General features: G+C 55.5%; 5 protein-coding genes across 5 annotated transcripts; 1 reads left to right on the plus strand and 4 right to left on the minus strand.

Moving 5' to 3' along the window:
* Window positions 1-261: 261 nt before the first annotated feature.
* C8A04DRAFT_35512 (uncharacterized protein) lies at window positions 262-3,811 on the minus strand (the record flags this gene model as incomplete). Its single annotated transcript, XM_062783201.1, has 3 exons — window positions 262-865; window positions 1,214-1,796; window positions 3,205-3,811. The coding sequence occupies 3 exons, from the start codon at window positions 3,809-3,811 to the stop codon at window positions 262-264; spliced, it is 1,794 nt and encodes a 597-aa protein (XP_062639068.1).
* A 1,738-nt stretch (window positions 3,812-5,549) lies between these two features.
* Window positions 5,550-6,232, minus strand: C8A04DRAFT_10353 (ubiquitin-conjugating enzyme/RWD-like protein; the record flags this gene model as incomplete). Its single annotated transcript, XM_062776549.1, has 4 exons — window positions 5,550-5,728; window positions 5,789-5,920; window positions 6,023-6,111; window positions 6,180-6,232. The coding sequence occupies 4 exons, from the start codon at window positions 6,230-6,232 to the stop codon at window positions 5,550-5,552; spliced, it is 453 nt and encodes a 150-aa protein (XP_062639069.1).
* A 783-nt stretch (window positions 6,233-7,015) lies between these two features.
* On the plus strand, window positions 7,016-12,375 carry C8A04DRAFT_10407 (uncharacterized protein; the record flags this gene model as incomplete). The annotated part of the gene is made up of 5 exons (XM_062776568.1): window positions 7,016-7,173; window positions 7,272-11,401; window positions 11,456-11,683; window positions 11,792-12,004; window positions 12,197-12,375. The coding sequence occupies 5 exons, from the start codon at window positions 7,016-7,018 to the stop codon at window positions 12,373-12,375; spliced, it is 4,908 nt and encodes a 1,635-aa protein (XP_062639070.1).
* A 430-nt stretch (window positions 12,376-12,805) lies between these two features.
* Window positions 12,806-13,792, minus strand: C8A04DRAFT_10426 (uncharacterized protein; the record flags this gene model as incomplete). The annotated part of the gene is made up of 4 exons (XM_062776578.1): window positions 12,806-13,125; window positions 13,200-13,351; window positions 13,431-13,599; window positions 13,675-13,792. The coding sequence occupies 4 exons, from the start codon at window positions 13,790-13,792 to the stop codon at window positions 12,806-12,808; spliced, it is 759 nt and encodes a 252-aa protein (XP_062639071.1).
* A 904-nt stretch (window positions 13,793-14,696) lies between these two features.
* Window positions 14,697-15,326, minus strand: C8A04DRAFT_10368 (NUDIX hydrolase domain-like protein; the record flags this gene model as incomplete). The annotated part of the gene is made up of 1 exon (XM_062776555.1): window positions 14,697-15,326. The coding sequence occupies one exon, from the start codon at window positions 15,324-15,326 to the stop codon at window positions 14,697-14,699; it is 630 nt and encodes a 209-aa protein (XP_062639072.1).
* Between the last annotated feature and the right edge of the window lie 3,989 nt (window positions 15,327-19,315).

A 19,315-nucleotide genomic window follows, 5' to 3' on the forward strand; every position in this document is an offset into this window, starting at 1 on the left:
TATTTTCCTTCCAGCCAAGGGAAGTTAGGGTATGAGGGTCAAGGTTATGAGATGTTATTCTTTTGGATTTAATCATTTCTTCACTTATGTGGGCATTCCTTAGATGGTGGTACACAATAGACGACCATGCCGTCACATGGCTATCTTACTCGAGCTGCTGCCGATCCCTCATATCTTCGCCGTTTCTTCCTTTTCTTCTTTGCGCAGATACCATCTAATCGTCGTACACTATCCTACACCCAGCATACATTGCAGACTCCTTCACTCATCAAACACAAAAACACACTTCTTACCCCTGAACGGCGTCATCGCCTCGCCCACCGCATCCCTCAACGGCCCCTCCTCCGTATCCCCCCCCCATCTCACCCCCCGATACCCCCCAACCGTAAACTTCCCAACCTTCATCAACTCCACAATCTCCATCACCGTCCTATCCATCTCCTCCGGATTCTCCCTCGCCCACGGCGCCAACCAAAACCCCTGCACCCTCAGCCGATTAAAAATCGCCCGCCCCGTCGGCAACCGTATATACCCTGACCCCATCCCACCATACTTGACCAAACACGCCTTGTCCCCCAGACAATCCATCATTCGCATAACGCTGGGCCCGCCAATCCCGTCCAGCGCGAGGCGTACCGGGTCTGCGCCGTCCCGCGTCCATTCTCTGATGCGAGAGCCGCCGCCGGTGCTGCTCCTGCTTTTTGTGTCGAGGAACTCGTCGTAGGTCAGGACGTGTGTCCCACCAAGATCGAGGAGTTCCTGCCGGAGGGTTTCGGTGGCCTCGGGTGTGTCCCGCGGTCGGAAGAGGTTGATGCTGCGTAGGCCCATATACCGGCCGAGTTGGATTGCTGCGCGGCCGACTGCGCTGTTGGCGCCATTTTGGATGAACCATGGGCCGTCTTGACGCTGTTTAACCTCAACCCCGCCGTCCTTGCTTCTACCTCCTCCTCCGGGCCCCTCTTGCCGTCCCTGCACACTCCCCAAATCAATATAATCCCTCAACATCCGATACGCACTACACGGATTCACCCCTACACACGCCAACTCCACCGGACTCAACCTCCTCCCTTCCCTCCCCGTAGCAGCACCACCGCGAACAACCCTCAAAACCTCTCCCTCAACCCCCTCAACAAGCACATGCGTCCTAAACGTCCCAAACCCCTTCGCCCCCTCCCTCCAGGGCGCAGGAACAACCCAATCCCCCACTTCCAACCCTTTCACCCCTTCGCCGAGTTTCAGCACTTCGAAACATCCCTCTCCTCCGGGTACAGCTGCCGGTGTTGGTACCGACAGTAAACCCCCCTCGTCGTCTTCTCCCGCCGTACCGTTGCGGAGAGTGCTACCGAGGACACTCCGTGAAAAGGAAGGACGTATACCATACGTTCCCTGGATGGTGTTCACATCTGATGGATGGATGGGCGCGGCTAGGGTGCGGAGAATGGCGGCGTGTGGGGGGAGGGCGGTGCTGCTGCTGCTGCTGGTTGCGGTGTTGGGGATGGTGAAGCGGTGGAGGGAGAGGACGTCGGAGGGGTTGCCTGGGGTGGTGTAGATGAGGGCGCTGGCTTGGACTCCGGATGGCCCTGATGAGGGGGCGGTAGCAGAAGGTGGTTCGTGTGGTGGGGCGGTGGTTGTTGATGAGGCGGCTCTGGTGGGGGGGTTATTGAGACTTGCTGGTGATAGACGTTGGATTCCGATGATGGGGCGGCTGGCGTGGTGGGAGAGAGGAAGAAGGTTGCAACGAGCGGCGGGACCCGGACGGAGGGCCATCCGCGAGGAGGGAATGAAGGCTGCCATGCCTAGGGCAGAGAAACAATATACGCTCTTCGCCCTTGTCGGGCTTCAGTCTTGATGTTTGCGACCTAGAAGTGGTTTGAATGTTGGTGGGTCTGAGCAACTGGGGCGAGGGGCGAAGATATTCGAAGCAAGTAAGACGAAACGACAGATTGGCCGCCTGTCTGTTATTTACTCCGGTAGTCGTTTCGATAAAATGCATACACTAGATGGTATTACATCAGTTTTCCCTTTTAGAGAAACTGGGATAGCTGAAAATGAGTTGACATGGAGACATGGTAGCCCCGTCGAGGAAGCAGAGAGCTTTAGCCAATCAGACCAATGCTTTAAAGTTTCCCAAAGAGGCATGGAGCTCTGCCTGGCTACCTGCTTATTGAGCTTGTGGTGAACTGCTCGACTCGTAGCCTGGCATTAAGAGCATGATAGTAGCTTACCTTATGTTTGACCCTGCGTAATTGGACCCCTAAAACCGACCCTTCGCATCCTTCTTGACTTAAACCGGCATGGTAACCATTAAGTTAATGGAATATAAGGTTACACTATTGCGTTACGACGAGGTCAAAGCGCGTCCATCCACGGGACCATCTTGCGATGAACCCTTCTCCTCTCTCTTTTCACGACCTTTTGCACATATTTTCCGAGGTCCTTAGCGATGATAAATAGCTCAAGATTTTATGGGATTGGGCTGGCCACCCGGGGCCATTCAAATAATAAGTGCTGAATCAATAGAGAACCAGAGGCATACGCAGAGATGGATCTGGTTCATCATAAACTATGCGCAACAATACGCCAACAATGGCCGCCTTTTAGAACCTTTTCCCAGCTTAGGTACTTAAAAGATAATCACCCACTTCAACGGGGAAGATTATCCTGGATGTCCAAGCGCGGAGAAAAAAAGAAAAAAAAAGAAAAACAAACAAAGCAAAAAAACAAAAAACCTCCATCAGCCCGTGTTTTGGTGCAGTGTACATGGTAGTAGAAAGGGTGCATCAATCCTGCGGTAAAACCCACAGCAAGTGCTGAATTAAGGAGTGAAAAGGAAACAAACATAGAATCGGCCATTGGTGCTGGCTAACGTGAAGCTTGGGGGCATAACAACATCCTAGGTGCCACAACGACTGCGTAACATAAGAAGGAATAAGCAGTGGTGGAAAATATTGTCGTACAATGAGCGTTCCTCGTGAAAAGTACGTGAAAACAAAAAGAAAACGAGGGGGGTATCTTGCGTCTGCAACTTCACAACAACTCTCTCCACGCCCATCCATCCATGATGCCGTCGGGTTGAGTCGTCTTGATCATCGTATTCGTATGGCCAACTCCCACCAACGACTTGGGGATGGGCTCAACGGTAGCGCCCGGCAAAAGGCATCCGTCCATCCTATTTGATGTCCTTGAATAGATCACCCTCAAAACTGGTGGGGTTTTGGATCCCCAGTTTGGTGTTCAGCTCGGTGAGCTCCGGAATCATCGGCGGCGGCGGACCCGTTGATTGACTTTCTTGTGTAACTGGCGGCGAAAGAGGCGCTGCTACAACTTTGTTCTGGGCGGGTTCGCTGCCTCGCAACCGGCCAAACCAGCCACTCGATCGCCTCGCTTTCTTCGCGTCGGTCATGATGGAACCACTACGGCTTGGTGGCCGACTATTTTGAGCGGGCTCATTGCCATTCGCGTATGCGGCGTTCAAGAGGTTCCGGCTGAACAGCCGACGGATGCTCCCAGGTCGAGTGGAAAGGGTTGGGGAAGCAGGATTATCTTCGGCACGTCGCTTGATGCCTGCCGTAGAAATTGGCGATGGTTTGCCGCTGGCCGTGTCTTTCCCTTCTAACTTCTTTTGTGCCGCCTTTCTCGGCGTGTCTGGTGGAGTTGGGCCTGCGCCCTCTTCCTGTATCGGGGACGGCAGCGGTGGGGGGATGTCGGTGCCGTCGGTCAGAGAACCGAACTTGAAGTCGAGGGCGGGAAGCTCAAATCGGCCCTTTGAAGTTGTCGCGGGAGCAACGGCGAGATCGGTTTGTGGCGACATTGTTCTGTGCTAGCCAGACTTGGGCGGACAGTTGGACGAGGGTAGGCCGGCGAAGGTGCTTCGGTGGGTGGGTGGTTAGGAGGAGGGGGCGGTTGAGGTACGGCACGGGTGGAGGCGGGACCCTGATCGATGCGCAAACAAGGGAACGGCGATGCCAACGGCTGCCGAGAATCGAGGGGAGGGGAGAAACGAGAGATCCGTCCGAGCGTCGTGCGGATAAACCGGCATTCGCCTGTCAGCCAGGATTGCGGTCCTTGATTGCTCTTGTCGGCCCAACAAGCACACGACTTGAAGTTAAAATAGAAAAGAGACAGAACGTCGGGGCAAACAGGTTGGTTTGCAGCTCTGCTGGACGTTGGATGATGGCGTCTTTCTGCGCCGGGTGGCTGGTGCCGAGGTGGGAGCAATACGGTGATCAACAAGACAGGGAACCCGGGTCAATGGGTCTGCAAGTAAGCGAGAATGACGAAGACAAGACTTTAGAGAAGGTCTTCTCAAACGAAGGTGGGCGATGTGGACAAAGAGGGTTTCCAGCGTGATTCGGGGAGCGAATGGTGAGAAATTGGATCCTCAATGGCACTGTGTGTGATGAAAAAGGGAAAACAAAGGGCGAGGGAACTCCAAATCACGGCTTCGCCATGAAGTTTGGCAGTGGCACGAGTGGCTCAGTGGATTCCCCTGAGCAGGAAAGGCAAGGCGGCGTGGGCGGGTCGGCCCTTGCTTGGAAAAGGCAAGACCCTTGTCCTCCCAACTTTCCTCAGTTCCCCGCGAGCTGTGGGGTGGACGCGCTGCTGCTGGAGGTTGCATCTCAAACAAGCCCATATTTCTTTTCTTCCTGCCGGTCTTGCTTTTTATCCTGCTTTGAAATCCGGAAACCGGCTCTGAATGTTGCACAGTTACACTACGTTCTTCACGGCCAACTTCACCGAGAAACAACTGGAAGGTAATTTCATGCCCTGGCACCTCGAATCTTGACGTGTGTCTCACCTTGTGAGCTTGTCATTAACAAGACGTGGGCCTAAAACCCGCCTAGTTCAAATGGGGTGGGTTGACGGAAGGGGACGCTGCACGATCTGATCTGCATGCATTCAACTACCGGATCGCTGCAGCCAAAACGGCCTGCATTGGCGTCGTCAAATCGGCCCTGTGTTAAAACTTACATAGTAAGGCTCCAACAGGAACATGGAGCTGGGCAGTCAGCTTCCTGAGAAATGGGGCGGACGACAACATACGTTACACAAGTTTGCAAGCTAAGTGTTATCGTATGAGCCCCATCGTTGTCTCCGTTCATAACCCAACTAAAACTCGTTCACTTAAATTGTCCTCTTCTGTAAAGGCTCTAAATACGGAATCGCCGCCTACCCTGCCGGCCACCGCAAAAATCGGCAAGTACCGTGACACAAGGCCAAAATCCATGCTTTAAATGATCCCTTGGTATTTCGTTCTAGGCGTTCGATATTCATCTTCTACGCCGTTCATCCCGATCTCACGTGCTACCCACGTGTTACCACCAATACTCGTGACGCCATAGACGCCTCCAATCGCCGGTCCATTCCCCCAAAACTTCTCCCTCCTCATAACCATCCTTTGTATCTTCGGGCCAGGTTGACAGCCTCGGGATTCCTAGTCGAAGGGTGCTTCTTCCAAACCCGGTCTGCGAATAAATCAAGCATATCTTGCACGTTCGATGCCATCTTCCGGTCTCGCCATCTTTATCTTTCCTCGATCGGCACAGAGTTTATTTCGGAACGGCATACTGCTGCGTCCAATCCCTTGCGGTGGCGATGGCGGCCTGTTCATCCTCTTTCCAGCTCTTGGCAACGTCGGCGGCCAACGGATCGTCCGGGTTTGGGGCACCCAAAAGTGCTTGAATGGAGAGTAGGATGGTTCGGATCTGTAGGGCGGGAGACCAGTTGTCTGAGGGCCAGTTAGCTCGTGCCCGCGTTGACTATGGCATATCATGGTGTTTTAACCCACTCTTCAGAACATCGAGGCAGATGCGGCCGAGTTTGTCGACGTTGGGGTGGAAGATCTTGGTCAAGAAGCGGATCTTGGGAGGTGCCATGGGATAGTCATCGGGAAGAAACAGCTCGAGCTTGAAGACGCCACCTGCAGCGTGTTGTAAGTGCGTTAGTATCTCGGAGAGAAGAGCCAGCCCGTCGCATGCATAGGGCAGGGGCTGAGAGGAACCAATAAAAGCGTGCGGCGCACCTTCGTACGGAGATGAAGAGGGCCCATGAATCTCAACATCAAAGTATCGGAGATTCTCTTCGTGGGGAATAGCGCTGATCCCGGGGACTCTGTGGTTGGGAAAGTTAGACAGAGGGCGGTTTTATCCAGCGATAGTGGGTGCGCGGGGCTCCCTTACGGCTCGGCCATTAGCCTTTCAGTCTCCTTGATGATTCTCTTTGGTAGAGCCATGGCGTATGCCTCTTTCGGACCGAAAATCGGGCACCGCGCTCCAGATGATCGTTTCCAGCGTGAGCCGGGAAAAGGAAGTTATCGCGTTGTGCTTCGACCAGGCAGCGGGGTGGCAGGGCGCTGGCGCTGGAGGAGGGGTTGATAGACGTTCGCAATGGGGCAACAAGCGCTCACACAAAAAGAAACGGTTGACAGGCTTCGGGGTGTTAAATCGGCCGGTGGAAGATGTCGTCAACCTTGGTATCGGCAGCGATAGAGCCGAAACAGTCCAGGAGGCAGGTCGTGCGTCGCAAAGCCGTTGAGAGCGTTATGAGGTGACCCAGCAAACGGCAATCGCTCACTCATCAAGCCAAAGAAGTGAAGTGGGCTAGTGGGCTGTTGCCCAACAAGGTCAAAGAAGGGACGCTCGGACCACAACGCCCCCACCCGGGCCCCAGTGGTCCTTCAATCACGGAGCTTTCGCGCTAACCACTTTTGAATTTGACCCATTGCCGGCTGAGAGATTGGCTCACCTTCAAGCGACAGCTCATGGCAGCAGACGATGAAAGCAACAAACGCAACCGACATAATCTCGCGCCAACGACAACGCCATTGCATTGTCCATTCATTGCTACCATTCAGCTACACGAGGGCCCAACGAGATTGCGGATGGGGGGCTCAGCTTCAGTCCCTAATTCGACTTGCCCTTGATGAAATGATATGAACCACAAGCAGACAATCGAATTCCATGGTCTCGCGGTCTCACCCACCATGCTTCACACGTCTACATCACTCGCTTAAACCATGACGCTGTCCTTCGTCCGGCTCTCCGAACCCCCCACGAAGGAGTCGATGAAATCATCCCCTGAAAGTGACAGCTTCGAACGTATTGGCTGGCGCGTTGATGGCCTGGTCGGATCCGCAACTATCTCGCCCTCGGGCCGAGATGTTGCCCTAGCATCGTGAGCAATCCCCCTGAATCAAGCCCTTCTTTTCGTTTGTCTACGTCTCCTTTTTTGTTCCGTACTCGTGTTGTCCGTTCGATCTAACCCGCGCCTAGTCCCGAAGGCCTTGCCATCATTGACTTGGACACCCCTTTTAATCCACCGCGAAGGCTGAGCAGCCACGGGCTTCCCTGGCTGGTGGTTGATGTGCAATGGTCCCCCTTTGCTGCGCGTGATTACTGGGTGGCTTCCACGGCAAACCACCGCTGTCTGGTATGGAACCTGAACAAGCGGGATGACTCGGCCACCGGGGCAATCGAGCATTCACTCGAAGCCCACAGCCGAGCCATTACGGACGTCAACTTCTCGGCCCACCACCCGGATTCTCTTGCAACCTGTGCCGTGGATGGTTATGTGTACTGCTGGGACCTCCGGAGACCGAGGCAGCCCGTGTTGGCTTTCTGTGACTGGTTTGCCGGCGCGACCCAAGTTAAGTACAACCGCCAGGATCCGTTCGTTCTCGCATCGGCCCACGACCGCTGGTTACACATTTGGGATATCAGGCGATCGTCCGATCCACTCAAAACCATCGATGCCCATACTTCCAAGATCTACGGCATCGATTGGAACCGTACCAATCCCACAGCCCTTGTGACCTGCTCACTGGATAAAAGCATCAAATTCTGGGATTACGGAAAGGATGATGAAGCGCCGCAAAGAGTCATCCGCACCGACTTTCCGGTCTGGCGAGCCCGGCACACCCCCTTTGGCCATGGGTTGTTAGCCATGCCCCAGACCGAGCCAGGGACCTTGTTTCTCTACGACCAACACCTTGGTCCCGAAGCCCCCGTAGATGGCCCGGTTGACCCTGTGTTTGTCTTTCCAGGACATGGCGCCCACAAGACGAAGGAGTTCCTCTGGAGAAGCCGAGGCGGCGTGACCGCTGAGGGTATCGACAACCGCGAGTTTCAGCTGGTTTCGTGGGGCGAGGACAACCACTTGCGCCTGAACAATGTTGACCACCAGGTTCTCAAATCCGTCGGCCATGCCCCCGGGACCAAGCTGATGAAGAACCTGGTTCTCACCCGAAGGGGCGCCACGTACAAAACATTCCGCACCGTCGACGATTTTGTCCCCCGCGACCGGAGTCGTCCAACTATGAGTGACCGCCCCGGCAGCGGTGGTCAAGGCCGTCAGAGTGCTTTGAGCAGCGGCTTGAGCTCGGGTCTTCGCCGTGTTGGGCCGTCTTGGCGTCCCACGTCGATGAAAGCGAAGACGAACAAACTCAAACCGGTGGATAAAACACAGCTCCAAATCGGTTGGATGAAAGGAATCACCATGTCTAAGAGAAAGTCTGGTTCCGACCCGTCCGGCCGTGGCGAAGGCGGGGACTCGAACTTGTTCAGCCCGGGCTATGATGGCGGTTGGGGCGAACCGGAAACCGTCCACGACGAGCTGATCCGCATCAGCAACCAGCTCCCCAACATCAAGTGGGAAAATATTGATATTGACTCGCTTCTTCTCAATGCGTCGCTCAAGGGGCCCTGGGGAGCCAAAAACGAGTCCATCTTTATCAAAGTTCGGGTCGACATTCCCAAGAGCTATCCAAAGAGTAAGGCTCCGAGGTTTGCCGTCGAGAAGTCTTCCTTCATGCCAGACGAAACCCACCAAAAGCTCGAGCGTGAGCTCCATGAGCTTGCCGACCGCTTGTTGCAACGGAAGCAGAACTCGCTCTACACGGCATTTACATATCTTCTTGGCGAGACCGATTTGGAAGCGAGCATTGCCTACTTTGATAACGTCCGAGATTTAGAGGACGACGAGGCTTTGGCCGATGAAAGCTCCAGCGAGGAAGACGAGAATGACATCCCCGGCGGTGGCTCGACATCCATGTCCCAGGAGCTCAGCGCTAGTACCGAGTTGGACCCTTCAGCAACACTACTCTCCACGCAGCGCCAGGCCGTTACCCCTCTGCCTATGTTTTGCGGCGCCAAGTTTTCGAACGATGGGCGGCTCGTGTGCTTCTTCCCGTCCAAGGATGGAAAATCCAAGGCCTTGTTCTCTGTGCCCCATCCGGACCCCTACAAAGAACGGCCAAAGGGGGAGCCTACATTCGCCGGGTTTGGCCGTTTATCGCATGACTCGCCACCGCCTAAGCGGCGGTTCCATGACGAGACATCCGCAACGGATGACCAATCCGGCGAGTCGGACGACACGGACTCTACTACTTCCACGGACTCGGAGCCGACAACAGTCCATAAACTCAACCTGTGGTACCAGCCGGGACGCCGTTTCCGAAAGACGTGGAGCACTAATGAATCCATCCGCTCGAGCGGCGGCGGAACCGGCGCTGGAACGGGCACTGGCACGGGGACCAGTCGAAAGAGGCCCGGCAAACCGAAAAATGTAATCTCCATCCACAACTTGCAGAACGAGCTTCCGTCAAAGAAGCAGCTTGCTCAAGAGTACGCCATCTTTGGAGACGGCGCAGATGTTTGCAATCACAATGCCGAAGTGGCCGCCAAGTACGGATACCAGGACCTCGTCCACGTGTGGAAATATGCTGCGCTGCTTCTTCGGCGGGATATCCCCCTCGAGCTCCATGACCTGCACGAGAGTGGGCAGTCCGTGCTTGTCATCGCAAGGGATGCCATTGCCCGGGCGGAGGAGGAACACTTGGAGAACTCTACCGTCTTGGGGTCCCACCTGTCCGGACGTGTCAAATGGGGTCACCACCCGCTGGCGGGGGAGCTCATCCGCGAGCTCTTTGACTACTTTGAGAAGATTGCCGACGTCCAGATGTTGGCCATGTTGGCGTGCATCTTTGGGGATTACTCGATCGAGGATGAAATGGCCATCGCAGCCTCACACCTCCCTCAACCCAAGACGCCGCTCCCGATGAAGGCACCTTCGTTCTCACTCGAGTATTTCCCCACCGACCCCACGCTTTGGGGTTTGGGCGGCTACAAGAGCCAGCCCAGTTCTGCCATAACAACCCCCCGAACGGCCAACACGCCAGCGATGTACTCAGACCCACCAAGCTCCGAAGACATCTCGGGCTCCCTCGAACCCAAGTCGTACTCATGCGGCGAAACGCCCCCTAACCCCGCCCGTGAGCATCTGCGGGAAGTCGGGCACACGCAGAGCCTGTCGACGTCTCCGAACAACAAGTTCTTCCACCGTTCCAATTCCACGGTTGCAGCGGCGATTGCCGCTAGCCTGCCGAGAGCACTTGCTGGTATCGTCTCCGGATCACCCCCTGATACGATCCGAAAACGGCTGAGCCCAGCCGAGACTATGCTCAACAACCTTACTCCGAATGCAATCGGCTGGCCTGGCTCAACCCCTGGTCCGGACACCCCCGGGACGTCGCGGACATCGTTCTCCGACGACGAGTATTACAAAGATGACGGGTTATCCCTGGTTCCTATCGCTGTGTCCTGTGTCGCAGAGAACCAAGGTCTCTTCGACGATGATGGGTGGATGTCAACCCCCCTGATCGATCGCGACCGCTTCCATATCTACTCCAACTACCGCTACGCCTACGCCGAGATGCTCCAGATGTGGGGGCAGCCCCTCTCACGCCTCGAGATCATGAAGTTCGACGTCCTCAAGGAAGACAAGCGTCCCCCGAGCCCACCACCCAGCGTGCCGCCCGGCAGCTCCTACACAGAAGACACCGCACCCAACAACACACCCTTCTACACCACCGGCGCTCCCTCTCCAACCTCTCCCTTCGCCGACCGCCGCGGTCTCTACCGCGGCCTTCTCGACTCAGGCCGGGGCGTCGACATCACCGGGTTCTGCCGCGTGCACCCAGGCACCCCGCTCGAGCCAGCCGAGTACCTCCGCCCGACCGCACCCTCCTCACCATCCATCACACCCGGACCAACCACTCACGGACCCGCCACACGCACAGCGAACGGCGCCGTCGGCGTCTGCCATCGCTGCTCTGCAGAGCGCGAGCACGCCGATCTTGTCCCGCAAACAGAACTAGACTGCGTCTACTGCTGGGAACCCATCGTCGGGCTGTACGCGGCGTGCTTGTCCTGCGGGTGCGTGACGCACAACGCATGCTTGGCTGAGTGGCATGCCCTAGGCGGAGCCGAGTGCCCTGTTGGGCACGAGTGCTGCTGTGTCGAGCAGGCGAGCAGTGAATCGCTTGGGAGCTGGGGTGGGTTGCGGGCTGCAGCCGCGGTGTTGGCTGCGGGCGATAACGATGACGACGACGACTACAGGGGTGGGGGTAAGAAGAAGAACGACCGGGACAGGAAACGGCGGGATTGGGAGAGGGGAGGAGGAGGAGGGGGTAACGGCGGTGGTGGGTATGATAATGGAGACAACGACGACGGCCACGCTGCGCGCTTCAACGGAATGATGCCTCGGTCATCGCGCTCACGGCGTAAGTCAGCGCCAGCCGACACCGCCAAGTTCCAGCACCTCTTGCGTCGCATGGGAGGGGACTCTCAACCCAACTCCAGCTTTGACTCCGATCCCCCCTCTCACTCTCACATCCACACTCACACCCGTACCAACAACCCCCCAACAACCCACCCTCGCACCTCCCAACAACTCTCCACAATGGACCTCACCAGCCCAACCGGCCCTGCACCCCCAACGACATCAACAACACCAGCCGCACCAACAGAAACCTACCGATCACCTATAGGCATGGGCAGCCTCAGAACCAGCCGTACCTTCACAGCCGGCACCGGATCCTCCCCGCGCCGACGCGGTCAGGACGACAGTGAGATTGACCGGTCGGACCGAGACGGTGTAGCCGTGTCATCGTCGGGGTTGTCGGGGGGGAGGGTTACGCCGGGGAGTACAGTGGTTGGTGGAGGTGCAGGTCTAGGAGGGGCGGCGTCTAGGATGGAGGGTGGTGGTGAGCGTGGTGGGACAAGAGGAGGAAGAGGGGCAGGAGGGGATGGTGCAAGAGCAGGTACTGGTGCCGGTGCCGGTGCCGGTGCCGGTGTCGTTTCTAGTGCCAATGCCAATGCTACCGCCGGCGCGGACCCAAGAACCAGCATGGTAACAAAAGCAGGCGGGTTACTAGCCGGCGTAAAACCGCCAGTGAGAGGTGAAGAACCAGTGTCAGCGGCACAACTGAGTCTGGGGAAGAGGTTGAAGAAACAGCTGGAAGAATCTGGGCGGCCGGGGGTGCGGAGGCAGAATTCGGGGGGGTTGGCGATGTGGAAGAGTGCTAATACGGGGGGTTGATATTGTATCGTCTGGCGGTTCTGTGGGAATATGGGAGCTGGATGGTGCCTGAGAGAGACGTGGAAGTGTGTGAGCTGGATGGGGCCAGGGGGCGGTTGTGTTGATAATGATTGCGTGGCGAATATTGGAGTAATGGTTGTTTTACTGTGGTACCTACCGTAGTAGTGTCTATTTAATTTGGTGTTTGGTTTGCATTTAATACAGAACATCAATGTCCTCTCAAAATGGGTGGGTGTTTTCGCTCCACTTATGATTCTACATTCTTACTACACTACACGTACATTCCTACAATCTTGACTCTCCAAGCCGAGAAAATCCATCCCTTTTTATGATCATCTTAGCCTCCTCGTCCCAATTCCACAAACAGCACAGGGCCTTGCCCCCCCACAATAGGGCGGATAGGTTCAAAATGTTACGAGAAAAAAAGAACTCACGCCCAATTCTTCCCAAAAAAGTCCAACACCGTCCTATACCCCCTCGTATACTCCTCCTTGACCCTCTCATCCTTCAAATCCGCCCTCGCCGCCATCCACCCATGGATCTGATCCCCAAACGTCTCAACATGTTTCGCCCCCGCATTGGTCAGTGCCGCCTCAAACGCCTGCACCTTATCCGCCGGCTCCTCCTTGGACGCCAACAGCACCAGTGGAACCTTGATCCCGGGGGCCTCGGACGGGTCGACCATGGCTGGGTGGCAGGAGGCTGCGATGGAGAAGGGGTTGGTTGCGGCGGAGGTGGTGAGGCTGACGACTTTGCCGCCCCAGCAGAACTATGTTTAACAAGATTAGTATCAACAAAGGGGATGTAGAAGGGGATAGGGGAACTTACGCCGAGAACGCCCCAGGACTTGATCTCGGGGTGTTTGGCCTTGAGAGAGTCGACATAACCCGGCAAGGCCTGAGCCACACTCGGAGGCGAGTGCTTTCCAAAGAACGCGCCCAGGTTCTTTTGCTTCTCTTCGGTGTTGGGCGGGTACCTAAGTGAGCGAGCTGTTAGCTTTCGACCAGTGGAAAAGAGGGAATTGATACCCAGCGGCCTAGGTAGGGTAAACCCACCACTCAATGGGGCACGGCTCGCCCTTGAACCAGTCCGGGATAAAGACCTGGTACTTTGTGTCGGAGCTCGTGGCGAGGATATCGACGCCCTGGACGGTTTGGTCAAAGTAGCCGAAGATGTCGTAGATGATCACGATGCCCTTGGAGGCGTCAGAGGGGCCGGTGGTGTCTGGGAGTAAAGGCGGGAGGTTGTTAGTTTACCGGGAAGAGCCTGTGTCTGCAATGGGTCGGGATTATAACGCACAGGTCTTCAAGTCGCCGTATTCTTTATAAGTCCCCTTGGCCTGGTAACCGGTCGAGACGACGGGGGGAATGTTGCAGCAGGCGGCATTGTGGCCGTGGCTCGCGGGCATCGTCGACATTTTGGCGGTAGGGTGGTGCGAAGTAGTAGTTTGTGTTACGTTGGTGTGTGTTGAGAGTCTTGGGGAATTCCCGGCGTCTGGGTTTTGTGCTGGTGATAGGGGAGGAAGGCGAAAGCTAGACAGATGGCGAATGTAAGTGCCGGGCCGCGAGACAGCGATGCTCGCAGGTGCGGGGTAGATGGGCCTAGCGATTCGGAGCTGATTCAGCACGGGCATACCTTTTTAACTCAGCAATTTGTTGTTAAGTCTTGCTCTACGTGTAAACTCAAAAACATGAAGAGATCCCGTTATTTAAACACAATAAATGATAATTAAACCGTCTTCGTTTTCGGCAAAGGGTGCCTCAACCTACGTCTTCGATTGTCTTCAAGCTGCGAATTGCATCTCGATGCGGGGTAGCTCCGGGGAGCTCTGATGTCACCAACGGCTCGGCCCAGCGTTCCCGAGCGTGCCGAGAACAGCCCCGCCAATAGGTGGTTGGTTGACGGTGCACGGCCCCACCTTCGCATTCGGTCCCACCGTGTTACCAGTTTTGGTGCGATCTCGCATGGCTCGAAAAGTGCAAGTGTCGCGAACTTTCGTAAGATTATGTGGGTGTTTCGAATTTCGAGCAAAACACAAGCACCTTGCCTAGCTTGCTAGGTCAAATTTGCGTATTATTCATACTTCTCCCTGTTCCATCCACCCGGACTATCATCAATCCAACGAGAAAAAAAACATCGGCTTTTCAAATCGCTACCGAAACCTGGCCCGAAAACAGCATTGTTCCAAGGAAATTGCCCAACACACCCCCAACCGACCCATTGCAATACTCATCACTAAATCCTCTCCAACCACAAACTCACGACTGTAACTCAAACGCCTGTTTCCAAAGATATCATCCTTCTCGCACCAAAACACTAGTTTACGCCCCAATTGCGTATCCCGATCTCTTCATATCGGCCACCGTCTTTGTCACCACGTCGACCTCAGCCGCAAAGCGCAGCGTGCTCGGCACTTCAGACAACGGAATCCACTTGGCATCCAGCTTCTCCCACTCTTCTTGTGTGCCCGAGTCTCTCGAGTCGGTGCAGTCGGCCGTTGCGGCGAAGTAGTAGACAATCTTGAGCGCTTCCGTCTCGGACTGCGGGTCTGGGTAGAAGCACGCGCCGACAAACTCGTTGCTCGGGTGGCCCTCGGTGATGTTCGGTGGCTTCTGGGATGTGTCCGAATCCTGTGTTTTGGCCGGCGTCGCCCGCGTAGCTACATCCAGCCGCAGCGGGGTGACGTGCAGGCCCGTCTCTTCGTATGTTTCCCGTAACGCGGCCACCAGCATGCTCTCGTCGAGGTTTCGGCGGCCCTTGGGAAGTTGGTAGAGTTTCAGCCGGTTGTTCCAGATGACCAGGACCATGGCCCGACATGGATCGATCGTCACGGTTCCACACGACATGCCGAGAGCACTGGCGGGGCGGAAGTCCATGCTCTTGTCAACCTCGTCGAGCCAGAGCCGGAGCTCGGAGTCGTCTGAGCCGGGCTTGGGTTGTTGTCGAACCATGTTGTATAATAGTAACCGATATGCTGCTGCGTATGAGCAGTGGGGAAATGGCAGCGGGCGGCTGCGAGAGCAAAACAACAACGGCTCGTTCGGCTAGGCTATCTCAGGATCGGTAGCTGTTTCACGCTCTGAGACTGTGGTGCTTTACTGATTTTCAATATTGTCACAGACAGTTTGCGGTGTGCGTAAGTTATGGGTTTGAAAGTCTTGCCCTTTCCTCCTGGGGCTTGTGCAGTTTATCTACCTCCTGCAAATATGTATGGCCGTTGAAAGCGCGACCCGTGGCTGCCTCCATAGGTTCTTTCCGTCCCAAAACGCAGACAGCTAACCGGCCACCTCATGCGGTCGGGCGGCAAGAGCGAATGGCTGTTCCGTGACTCGTTCCTTTCCCATGTGGCTCGAGTCGTACCTCGTGCTGCGACGAGCGATAGACCGGTGAGGATGCACGACCGGGAAGGCCATGTTCGCAGCGCCCACAGCGCGCTTCGCATGCAAGCGGACAGGCCCGCCTGGAAACTCGCGAATCACAGCCACTGGCAGGGCCCAGCCATCGGGCGTATCGACGCTAAGCAGGCAAAGGCAGGGCGACCCAGGCACACACGCCCCCGGCTCCCCAGTGATCCGGGGCCCCAACCGTGCCGCAACACCCCCCCTGGGCGCTGCTCCTCGGAAGGCTGCCCGATCCCTGGCTGTCGCCCGCATGAATTCATGGTTGTCCTGACCGGATTGGCAACCGTCGGTCAGCTTTCCGCATCAACGGATCCCTCCGGGGTGTAGGGTCCTGTCTACACTATTCTTCATCCGAATTACAGTACATCCCTCCTTCGCCAGGGACAACGAAACAAATCACACCCAAAGTGCCGGTGAGCAGAAACCCGGCTGCTTTCACACCCGACTTTTTGAGAACTTGGGGTACCAATCACGAATCGCCATCACATCACATCCTCTTCCCCCTCGTCAGCCAATTCGGTTTCTAACTAATGGGCAAGGGGGGAATGGAAAACGCGATGGATTGAATTGCCGAGTTGAGACGAGCCATGACGCCGTTCGCGTGACACCCCAGCTCGACCGGTGAGCTCCCAAAGTTCCCCTTGGAACCACACCGGCAACCGGTACATTACTATGTAGTGTAGTAATCCGATCTGGAAAAAGACTACAACCCACACTCTTGACGCAGCGGCGAGAAAGAAAAGATCAGGTCATTTGGCCGGCAAGCCGGGCGCGCCTCGTCACCGCCGTTGTCCGCTTTTGGTAGCGGGGTTTTGCCAAGTCATGGTCCAAGGTGACGGGAAAAGCCACGCGTGGGCCCGGGAATGACGAGAAACGTTTATCAACGTGGCACACTCGCATGCTAACTCGTCTTCCAGAAAGTCGACGAGTAATCAAAGGCGAAAAGCCTAGCCGATCACCTCGTAGACTCGTTCCAGAAGTGCTCGAGACGACGTTAGGGTCGAAAGAAGGGGGGTGGGGAACGTTTTATCCCAGCTGTCAACTTTCCTGCTCCGGGACCCTCATCGAGATGTCTTGCAGCTTAACGACCCTTGCTGCATGCACCGCCGTCCTACCCACCTCCAAAACTCCCCACGATAACCGGAGCAGTGGGCTCAAGAAGTGGACATCAACGGGGTAAAATGGGAAAAGAAGAATAAAACCTGACTGGGGCATGTTTCTTCGATGGGGACAAGATCGCGGTTGAGTGGAGCTGCTGCAGTCTCATCAGGGGGGGTCAGCGAGCAAGTGAGCGGCTCGCAAGCGGGAGTGGGCGTGGGCGGCTCGGGGGGATGAGGAGCTGCATATTCCGGTCCAGGCAAGCCACAACTCCATGCAGGACGGACAAGCCGTGTTTCGTACACCGTTCAAGTGTGCCTTACCGTGGCGATTTTGAGATATTGATTCTTCAGCGGTCGATAACCTGGTACATGTACATGTACTGTACACCGCTGACCGAGTCCGGTAGGACAAGGACGTTCTTTTATCGCTCTGTTAAACAAGCCGATCTAGCATTTTCCTCTGTTGTAGCTATATCAGTTGGTTCTGAGCTGGGGGAACCGTTGCCGCCGGATACAACGTTCCCCTTGCAGGATGCTACTCGCTCCGGTGGATCCGCCTCATGGTTCCGTAACCCCAGGATCGAGCTTACTTCGACATCCTGTACTGCGGCTCGAGTGCGGATACACTCTTGTGGAGAAGGAATTCTAGTAGACACCCAGGTGGTTGATTGGGGTTGGAGAGTTCTCCAACAAATGTCTAGGCGTGACCGAAGTGTAGAAAACACAAAGACATCTTTATATTATCTAGGCACTCTAAGTCTCCTTCTCCAAGCCGTAAACGCTCTCGTGTGGTTGGCCACTAATTTCTCTAACCGAAGCGAGGGGCATCGGGCCCCAAGATATCGTGACCACACAGCTTTGTCTCCGTCTAGACTTTCCGTTGACGTACAGCAGATTTTGATATTTCCCAATTTTTTTCGTCCTTTGGGGTGCATTTCTACCATTCCCATCACTTACCCCATAACCCCACCCGACCTCCTATAAACCTCAACAACCCGCTCAGCGATAGGACCAAGTCCCCAACCCCAAATTTACGACATAGTAAAACACGTATGATTCTCCCCAATGCGGGAACCCGCCCAGCCGCTCTTGCATCTCGGCTTCCCCCCCAAAAGCCGGGAACCAGTTTCTTTGCTTGCACACACGGCCGCGGCATCATTTCCCGCCCGGTAATGCGGCCCGCACACGTTTCCCCTCGCTTATTTTCTCGGCTCGGTTTTCTTTTAAGCATGAATAGCCTGCTCAAGGGCCGCCTCATCCTCTGCCTCCCCCGCACACATGACACATGACGCATGACATTGACTATGGATTTGGTTCTCTGACTCGGGGTTGGGAGTTGGGAGTGGTGGGGGATGGTTGGATATAGTCGAGGGTAAGAAAGCAGTAGGTTATAGTTTCTAGAAAATGAATCATCCGCTGCATGCATGATGAGGTGAGAGTGGGAGGAATTGAGAAAAACTTGGAAGCTTACCGGATATAGGTGCAAAATTTAAAGCCAAGGGGGACGGGGACGGGACGATGGGGTGGTTTGGGGGAACCCAAACTCTTCACCATGTTGAAGATTAGGTCCGTCCCTCGCGCGGTAAGTAAATGCTACAAGCGGGACGGAATCGGAGCTTAGGCGGTAGCCAAGCAGGTATGAAGAAATTTGGGCGGGGCCATGAAGAGCAAGATTCGTCGGTACCATCTAGCAAGTGAGGTGCCCACACCGACGTTACACTGCTTCTGCGGAAGTATATAAGATGAAGCAACCTATATTTCGTAGCTATCACCCCACAAGATAGAGTGTTTTTTGGTACTCCAACCACGCGCCTCCGCCTGGCGGAAGAGCGTGGGGGTCATGACGGATGTGTCTTCCGCCTTTTGATCATGAAGTACAATATCTCGATTAGCTTTCACGTACATGTTCCGGGGGGGACATGCATATCTGAAATGCCGCATGCAAGGCGAGGGTGAATTCTCGAGGAACACAGATCGGTAAAATGTGTGGATACCATAAAGAAAAAAGCGGTGTAGCTCTGCATGGCGCTCGCATCTGCGACAAGTTCAACAGTGAGGTTGGTACGCAACTGTTGCACTCATTAGATCAAAGTTTGGGAACAGCTGCCAGTATACCGAGTTACAAAAGTCAGCGGTCTATGCGATGACGGAGGCCGCTTAAGCTTCTATTTACGATCTGGCGAATAGCTATCTTTACCACCTGGATATGCGCACCATGCCGCCCCCCGTCTCGGGTTCCGAAATATTGTTTGCGGTCCCGGAGAACCCGCGCCGATCGGTCCCACTTCTCCGGCCCGAAGTGGATCCATCGGAACCGGAGCCGGGTACTCAACTCCGGGCTAATCCTGCCACCGCTCGTACTTGATTGAGTACTGACAGAAGCGTCTTCTTTACTGCTTCCTCCAGTGGGCTCTATGAGCGGTAACAATTATTTCAAAT

The sequence above is a fragment of the Dichotomopilus funicola genome (genome assembly GCF_033296635.1).
Source record: "Dichotomopilus funicola strain CBS 141.50 unplaced genomic scaffold C8A04scaffold_13, whole genome shotgun sequence".
In the NCBI taxonomy this organism is placed as follows: domain Eukaryota; kingdom Fungi; phylum Ascomycota; class Sordariomycetes; order Sordariales; family Chaetomiaceae; genus Dichotomopilus; species Dichotomopilus funicola.